At 35.3% G+C, this 9,351-nt stretch overlaps 2 protein-coding genes across 2 annotated transcripts; both read right to left on the bottom strand.

Moving 5' to 3' along the window:
• Nucleotides 1–1,748: 1,748 nt before the first annotated feature.
• LOC120192403 lies at nt 1,749–2,409 on the bottom strand. The gene has a single exon (XM_039195188.1). The coding sequence runs from the start codon at nt 2,345–2,347 to the stop codon at nt 1,964–1,966; it is 384 nt and encodes a 127-aa protein (XP_039051119.1). The 5' UTR covers nt 2,348–2,409; the 3' UTR covers nt 1,749–1,963.
• An 849-nt stretch (nt 2,410–3,258) lies between these two features.
• On the bottom strand, nt 3,259–4,877 carry LOC120192425 (plant intracellular Ras-group-related LRR protein 9-like). The gene is made up of 3 exons (XM_039195214.1): nt 4,221–4,877; nt 3,988–4,154; nt 3,259–3,911 (listed from the first exon to the last, which is right to left on the bottom strand). The coding sequence occupies exons 1-3, from the start codon at nt 4,872–4,874 to the stop codon at nt 3,278–3,280; spliced, it is 1,455 nt and encodes a 484-aa protein (XP_039051145.1). The 5' UTR covers nt 4,875–4,877; the 3' UTR covers nt 3,259–3,277.
• Nucleotides 4,878–9,351: the final 4,474 nt, after the last annotated feature.

Genomic DNA, 9,351 nt, shown 5'->3' with positions numbered 1-9,351 from the left:
TTATATTTCCCCACTTCATGGCCCATGATTTCCTGGTTTTGCTTATGGAACATTCACTTCACTAATGGTGAAACATGGTTGTTGGTTGCCCCAGGGTCCATCTTCTTCTCTCCATTGGCTGCTCCTAACTGGTTTGCTGCAACAACCCAAAAGCCATTAACTGTTTACCAGACGTACCATGACTGACTTGCAGAGGTTTCCCATCCCTATCTTTCTGCCAAATAAGGACTACGGGGGTTGGAGTACCTTTTGGAAGGACTATGGGGACCCTCTCATTTTGAAACCTTTTTTTTTCTTCAAAATTGATAAAATAATTATACCTCTAAGTTAAATCTCGATTTGAGTTTTCTCCTTGCCATTTCGTTTAGCAATGAGAATTTAAGTGACGAGACCTTGCTCTGTTGGTTCTAGACCTTATCTTGGGAGCTTCCTACAAAGTAACCTCAGCAGCTCATTGCAATTTGGGCACAAAAATGATTTTGTCAGTGTGGACCTAAAAAATTTATCTCAATCAAACATTCGACCGTAAAATTATGAACTTTTAAGTTTCACCTTCAGTAAAACTTATACACGCGACACCCTCATCATCTCCTTAAACCATTTTTTTCATTTGTTTTATTTGTTCCTCAGAATGAAAGTTACTGATAATTGACGGTTCTCGATAATATTTTATTTATTTTTTACATGCAACGTACAACTTTAAAAGTCATAATTGATTTTTTATAGTTATTTGGTAATATATGTTAAAAATCTTTAATAACGAATATATATCTTACAGATACAATTGTTTGAGTCCGATGATTTCTAAGATAAATAACACTCTTTTCTACCATCAAGATTACTTAATAAGTTTTAATGTGTAAATTTTATTTTATATTTTTTAAGATTCATATTTATTTTAATTAATTTTTAACTATTTCCCCCTAAATTTGCCTTTAAACTACACGTAATCTGTTTGAGACCAAATCAGTATGTATTGTCCATTGTCCAATACGACCAATACCGCTCTCTACTTTTGGTTAGAAAATGATTTTTGGTTCACGCAACAGTTCCGCATGGTGAAAAAGGAGATTAGACGGCAGAGCAGAAGGGAAATGATTCAAGGGATAGCACATTCGATAATGCCAATTTCTATTGATTGATGCACTAATGTCAAATTCCATTGCACTCAGCATCATTCAACATGGCACCCAGGATAAAATCATCAGTTTTCTGTCAAAACTTGCCTTCAATTCACTTACAATCTTACTAATTTTGGAACCAAATCATTATGAAATTAAACCAGAAGAAAGAAATCAAATATATGTACTGCAGGGTTTCTTCAACAAGAGCATTCAATGCAAATAATTAACATACACAGATACACAAATGTCCTTCACAACCATGGAGGAAATTCATTGAACGTTATTGGCATTGATGGCATTTGGAATATCCCTACACAATACTTAAGTTATAAGTGCTGTACACTATAAGATAAGGTTGTTTTTCCTTCTCACCAGACTTGAACACGAAATCTTATCTCAATCAGAATTTAAAGATGCAAGTAATTTATCACCAGAAAATATCCAAAAGTTCAAACAGATCAATAAGGTTCAAGGGAGATTTATTCTTTAGGAACAATATCCATCATCAATTGCTCACCATTAGTATTGTCTAAGCTACTCGAATACCTCCTTTTATCCCTAGTGAGTAAAGACTATAAGAAAGCTACGAACAACAAGAATTTGAAAGGATTCAACATGTAAAGATACACCTAGAAAAGTTTATTTTTTTCTCTCGGGTAATACAGCAGAATTAACCAAACTTACAATCAAGTTAGTCGACATGTGGTCAACCACATCAATCATCAACAAAAAAAATCCTCCTTTAAAACTGAAACTTTGTCCCCCCCCCCCCAACAAATACCTTGGATACAAGCAAGATAAAACATATAAAAGAAAAGGATTCAACCAAACTGCAACAATTACCACCAACCATAGACAACTTGTGTGTACTTATCTTTAAGCCACCTAAAGCTCCTCCTCAAGGACCCTTCGACCTTACCTTCAACGCTATACATCTTGTAGCTAGCAACCCTTTTCTTCCTTTGGAACTCAGGGCCAGCAGCAAAGCTCCATGATTTCGAAGAAGATGAACCAGAAGTGCTCTTCACTTTCTTCAACTTCAAGTCCCTGTTGCTGTTGTTTCCCATATTATTGTAGTTATTAGCCGCCATCTGGGATTGTGCATAGGAAACACTATAGGGCCTGAGCTCATAGGAACCTGGCCTTGGTGGCGGTGCCTCCTGGTAGGTTTCCAGCTGCATCATCCCATTACCATATGATCTTGATCTGCTGTAATCTTCCATTAAAGTTTGCTGGAAGACTCAGAAGAGGGATTTCTTTAAGAAATTGGTGGCCTGGTAGAGGCGTTTGTTTTGTAGTTTTCTTTTGATATTGTTCAAAGGTAAGGGAAGAAAGAATAATAGTTATAAACTGTGGGGTACTAGCACAAAGAAATTTTAATTATGGCTTTAGTCCCTTCATTATAATGAGATTTAAGAGTTAATCAGAGTAGAAGGACTAAACCCATAATTAGACCACTACAGGATGATCAAATAAAATTAGATAAAATTGTTATATGACTTTGGAGACATGGGGAATGATTGTGGTTGGCGTGTATAACGGGAAGTCATGGTGTCCATTTTTCTTTTCAGTTTATTGTTACATTATATTAAATATGTATTTGAAATAATTTTATGGATTAGTAGTAGGAATTAAATTTCTTATTGGACTAGCTTAACTAATTGATCACGTTGGCTTGGAAAAGTATTTGTCCCAATTTATACACTTTGAAGCAGTCCAAATACCAACTAGATGCATTTATTTTTCCATCTTTCTTACTCAGTTGAATGCTCGACATTGGAAGTCTACGCATCACACCTAAGGATAATCTTAGGACTGGTCGGTTCAGTTTAAATTTTCGGTCAACTCGACCCGAATAACATATTAATTAACTGAAATTTGATCCGAATTTAAAGAAGTCGAATTAGGTGAAGTGAAAGATGGGGAGAAAGTTGATAATGAAGCAGCCGGAGCTAGTTATTCAGGTGCATTTGCAGTTCCTTTCGTGTGCTATCCGATTACATATTTCGATCCATTTCAGAAATGAGCATGAAGATTTGAACTTTTTTTATTTATTTAACATTAAGTAATGTACTTGTTTTTGTTTCATCTGATCAAACTATCATGGATGTTTTACATTTGTTTCTACTTAACATTAAAGATGGACTATGAAATTATCGTGCTTCCTCAAGATAGGCGGCGTTCTTGGGAGCACCTCCGATAAGGTAGCCCGAGATGCTTCCACCGACGAATGAAGCTGAACTCATCAACCACGAGCCGCCGCGTGTTAACCACCCGTTCTGTGTCTGTTCATTTCCCTCTAGGCTGCTCTTTCTTTCTTCCTCAACAAGTAAGTCGTGCATGTAATTCTTTATTGACTCGACACCTTCGTTTATCACTTCCGGAGGCGGAATGTCGAGAGGATTGTGTAGCAAATTGAGTTTCGCTAGCTTGTCGAGACGGCCGAATGTATAGGGGAGAGCCTGAATCTGGTTGTGACTGAGATCAAGCTCTTTAAGATTGATCAATCCACCGATCGTGTTGGGAAGTTGCGTCAAATTAGTGAAATTACTGCTCAGGTTGAGGATCTCAAGATTTGTCAATCTCCCGATCTCATCGGGAAGGCCAGAAAGTTCATTCATGTGAGCATCCAGGAAACACAAAGCACTCATATCACCGATAGAAGAAGGCAGGGATCGAATCTTGTTAAAATGAATCGAAAGCCTTCGTAGATTACCTAAATATCTGCCGAGATGAGTTGGCAAGCATGACAGGGAATTGAAGCTCACATCTAATTCTATCAAAGATCTGAATTGATGATGATGATCAAATTTCAGATAATGATAAAAAACTATGTTTGATTTTACAATAGAATTAAAATTACCTGCAAAGACAAATGGTGTCGGGTACGAAATTAAGTTTATTTCCAGAAACGTTAAAGATTTTCAAGTTCCGAAGCAATCCAATCGGGTCCGGTAGTGATTCCAGAAGATTGGAAGAAAGATTAAGCTCTTCCAGGTTTTCTAATCTAGCAATGGACTCGGGAATAACCTGTTTGCTTATAATAGGTGAGTCAGATGAATGGAAAGTTCATACAGAAAGAAAAAGGGAACAGACCTTAAGCTCATTAGAGGAAAGATTAAGCAAAAGCAAGCTATTAATATTCCCGAACTCCGGCGGAAGAGATCGGAGCTTTCTTTCGGATAAATATATTCTTTCCGGTGGATTCCCTTCCGCTTCCTGTAATATCCTAGCGAGCTCCGCATTAGCTTCGTCGGAATTTTCCGCCTCATCCTCGTAAATCTTAACCAACCTCTCTTCCGCTTCCTTGAGTAGTTTCACGTACGCCTCGTGCATCTCATTCAATTGCAAAATCAAAAGCTGAGGACGTTTCTCTCCGTCGGTATCTTGTCGAATCTCAAGCTCCTGTTCCGCCAAGAAGGCCCGCCACTCGAGTAGATCCACCTCACCGGGTCGAGGACACAAGAACAATTCTTCCAAGGATACGACGAGACTGGATTCGATTTCCGCGAGTTTGGATCGGGCCTTATCAATGAGCTCTTTGTCAGGACGTGGGCCTAGATTTTGGATAAAGGAGCGGGCTTTGGACACATCGGAGACTGCATCTTTCATCGAGGTGATGACGTTGGGACGGGATAGGTGGGGCATTTGGCTCACGATTTGTGGCGAATTGATGGCGGAGGGTTTGACGGAAGCGAGGTGGGTGATGACGTAAGAGAGGAGAGGGTAAGTATTCGGATCCGGATCCATTTTGAGGGATATTCGAATTCTTAAAAGTTGCAAAATGTTGTTGTCTTTTATATTTTATATTGAGAGTGGCGATTTTCAAGTTTGACTTCGCTGGTGTTTCGACGTTCAGTTACACAACATTTGTCTGTTGGATTTTTATTATTACTTTGGTTATTGTTTGGATATCATATAGTAATGTATAATTAGGAATTATTCTCGTAAATTTAATGATTGAATATTTGTTTTTTCAAATAAACTCTTTTAATTAATCACAATTGTATTTTAATATAATATTAAAGTAGTGATATTATAATCAACAACCAGTTGGTCTACTGGGATGAGGCACTAGGTCCCTTAAGCAAGGTCAAGGGTTTGAATCTTGGCGTTTGCAAATGGAGCAAACTGGGTTGGGAGGATCGTCCTCGCCTCTGCAGTACCCGATCTGGATTAGTCAGTTAATAAATCGAATACCAGTGATTAATTCAAAAAAAAGTAGCGATATTATATAATTTAAATATAATTCAATAAAAAATTATCAATAAAAAATTATCAATATCATGATTTAGCTTAATAGTTTAGTATACAAATGGTCTATAAACTATAGGGTGCTATTTTTTTGAATCTCTCAATTATTAAAAGTTTTAAAATGGTCCCTTGATTATAGGGTGTTATTTTGTTTAGTCTCCCTACTATTAAAAGTTAGAAAATAGTCATATGACTATTCATATATTCCAAACTCGTCGTTTTATGTTAAAAAAATAGTGGTCGTATGAGGTAGAGGTTAACCTATTTGGCTGAGATATGATAAAATCTTACCATAGAATGATTTGAGTTGTATTTTGTAGATCGACACTTCGTTTATTATGTTGCTAAGCCAGTGCTTGAAACATTATGTCGTCAAATCAGTACTTGAAAGCAACATGTTCCAGTAGACATCATTAAAAATATGATTTTATCATATACTAATTAGCATGTTAACTTTTAGCTCAGACGATCATCAATTTTTAACGAAAAATGATGAGTTTAGAACATATGAATAGTCGATTGACCATTTTATAACTTTTAATAGTTGGAGGACTCAATAAAACAACATCTTATAGTCGAGGGACCATTTTGTTACTTTCAATTGTTAGAAGATTCAATAAAACAACACCTTATAATGAGACGACCATTTGTGTATTTTAGCCTATATTTATCACTTTATATTAAAAATATAAAATGTAATAATAAAATTATATTTTTGTGTCCGTTAACCTGCTAATTAAAATATGATAAAATCATGTTTTACTCTATACTCAAGAGACCATTTTATAATGTTGAGTTGATTTTATAACTTTTAACTTCGTTTTTTTTACCGTGCTTATGTTGCTTGTAGACCTATTTTGGTCTAATTCTTATTTTTCCCCTAAATTTACTCGCTAAACTTTAGTTCCTATTCTATTTTTATTCATTGTATTTTTAATTTTTTAATTTAATGATTGAACTTTATATATTAGATTTTTTGGTAACTCAACTGCTAATTTTCTAACTTCGTTATGACGTGATAAAATTAAACAATTTTTTCAATTATTAAGTTCTGTGTCAATTTTTTTTTAAAAAAAGTTAAGATATAAACTTTTCCTTGAAAACCGCAAACGCCATTACCTCCCAAAAATAACAACCCATCTAGCTTGAAAAGCTCAAAACTAGCCATTAAGAACAAAAATTAATCCAATCTAAGCTTACGTAACTAAAGCAAAGCATGCAGTTTCGTAACTTACGTCCTACACGACACACTAAGTTTTTTTCCTTTATGTAAAGTGTAAACATAGAACTAAGTATTAAATGCATTAAAAATAATTGGCTAAGTGACAAATTTCAAAGAATCTACTCTTGAAATTCTTCGAACATGATGAGGCCAATACCATCAGTACTTACGGAATTATGGTAAGCTGGTATGGGTTGAGGTTGGACCCTATTCCTACATTCCCAAGCCTCGTTTTGAAGACCCCGTTTGGTGTTCATGGTCAAGTGTTGAGTGTAATCCTTAGATAACACAAGTTACGTCTCTTGATTTCTCTCATCGCAATCTCTCTGATATTACTTGAATTTGAGTGAGAATTACTTTGATGGCCCTCTCCAACCGTTTATATTTGAATTCAGTCAACTTAGAGCTCTTTGTATCAGCCATATAACTACTTCAATTCAACATTCTCGCTCGGGGTTTCCAAGCTTAGGTTCTTGAGAATCTTTAATGCATATAGCAATAATTTTAAGGGTCCTTTGCCGCTAGAGTTTGTACGGTTACGGTTCTTGGAGCAGCTACTTTGAAGATGGAATACCAACTGTTTATGGAAGCTTTACCATGTTGAAGTTGCTGCAAATAAAAAAACAAAACAAAACAAAACAAGATAGTTGTAATGGTAGTTTGTGTCATCTCTTTTCTTTATATATTTCTTTGATGTTACCAATCAAGAAAAGGAATAATAAAATCATAATGATGAAACCTCCCATCCAAGCAGCAACCAGTGAAACCATGAATATCTCACCATCAAACCTTCCCTTTCCCTTAAATCTATCTCCTATAAAGACCGAGTTTTTCTAAATCAAATTCATATTTTTACCTTCCATAATTTCAGAGCCAAGAAAAAGAAAAGAAATTTAAAAAGAGAAAAATATGTGAAAATTAAAACGTTGAAGAGTCAAACAAATGAGAAAAGTTTATTTTAAAATGTTTAATTGAGTAGTGATAAAGACCACTCGATGTATAAAATTAAGTGATTAAATTTAAAAAATTAAAAATACAATGAGTGAAATGAGAAATAATAAAATTCAGTTAATAAATTTGTAATTTTCTTGTTAGTATTTTAGTCCACGTAGACTTATCCAGTCAATAAGAAACGTTGACTATTAGTCAACTAATGCTTTCGATCCAATCAGGAGGTTTTCTGCCCAAAATGAAACGTTGGGAGTAAAGTGCTTCAAAAAATAGAATAGGAACCAAAATAACTACTTTATCAAATGTTATATACTAATTTTTCATTATGCCTTTTAGTTTCATCCCCAAACTATGCCCATTCTGCATTGGTCCCTAAATTTTTTCAACATTTCAATTTCACCTCAATTTATATGTATATACTATTCACATTCCATGTTAATAAAACGTTAGGTCAAGCTATATTTTTATATGTTTGAAAAAAATTAGATTAAATTGTGGTTGAAACTTGAAACTAATTACATATTTGGATGAATTTGGGATGAAATTAGAATATTTAAAAGTTTAGGGATCAATTTAAAATAAGAGTCAGAGTATAGGGATAAAATTAAAATGTTCAAAAGTGTAAGGATTAATTTAGAATAAAAGGATAAATGTAAAAAGAAGGGGAAAAAACAAGTGACAAAGGATTTAACTCATATCGATTATGTATCTGCACCATTCCTCTTTCTGTACATAATAAGTACATATATAATCGGATAAAGACATTTACAACAACGAAATCAATCGATTATTAGAGTGTCCTGCAATGGCTTTTTGGAAGACCCTGTGTGGAGAATTGTTTGGTTTAAGTTTGTGCCTCCTAAAATCTCGGCCTTTGTGTGGAAAGCAGTGCACCAAAGACTGCCTGTTATGGTGGAGCTAATTAAAAGGGGTGTTAATTGCACCGATCAGTTATGCTGTCTCCATTGTAAGCTTGTGTCGGAAGAGGTAAATCATGCACTTTGTCATTGTTCTGTAGTTTGGAATGCTTGGCAAAGATGGTGCATTGTGTGGAATGTTAATTTAGTTTTTCCTAAGAACGTTAAACTATTGATTGAGGTTTGGTTCGCACAACGCGTTAGACCGAGAGTAAAGCCGCTGTGGCGTCTTGGTTTCTTTGGTCTGATTTGGACAGTCTGGATCTGTAGAAATAATGCCAAATTTAATGGGGCTTCGTTTACGGCGGATCAAATATTTCTTAAAGCTTTACTGCTGATAGGATTATGGGCGAATTATTTATGGCCACGTTCTTATCCTGTGGTGTCGGATTTTATCCGAAATCCGACTGCTTTTGTCTGTGGTTGCGGTTAATGGCGTTCCCAGTTTTGGTTATTGGCATCCCCAGCTGCTGCTTTGCTTCTGCTGTGCGCCCAACCGTTTGCTTTCTGTTTTGGTCTAAGCTTGCTTTCATTCGCAGTAGTTAAGTTGAGATTAGTGGTGCTCTGCTTGGATTTTGTTTTGAGCTGCAAACTCGGATTTTTTCTTCTGTTTTTGTTGTGTTGGGTTGTATCGGAATTATGCAGTGTGTTCACTGTCATAATTTCTTTTTATTGCTGATTTTTTCAATCTTCCATTCATGGTCATTCCACTCCATTATGAACTCTTTTTTCTCTAATTAGGTGTAGGGAGGTTTTTTAACGAGGTCCGTGGAGTGGTTACTTTGTAATTTTCTCAATACAAAGTACCTTTTTACAAAAAAAAAAAACAGTGACGAGTTCGATTTTGTCAAAAAGATGACTTCATGTGTGAACATCAGTTCCT

Source organism: Hibiscus syriacus, unplaced genomic scaffold (assembly GCF_006381635.1).
Source record: "Hibiscus syriacus cultivar Baekdansim isolate YM2019G1 unplaced genomic scaffold, ASM638163v2 tig00116975_pilon, whole genome shotgun sequence".
NCBI classification, from domain to species: Eukaryota; Viridiplantae; Streptophyta; class Magnoliopsida; order Malvales; family Malvaceae; genus Hibiscus; species Hibiscus syriacus.
Note: the sequence above shows the minus strand (reverse complement) of the source record. Positions and strands in the feature narration are given on the sequence as shown.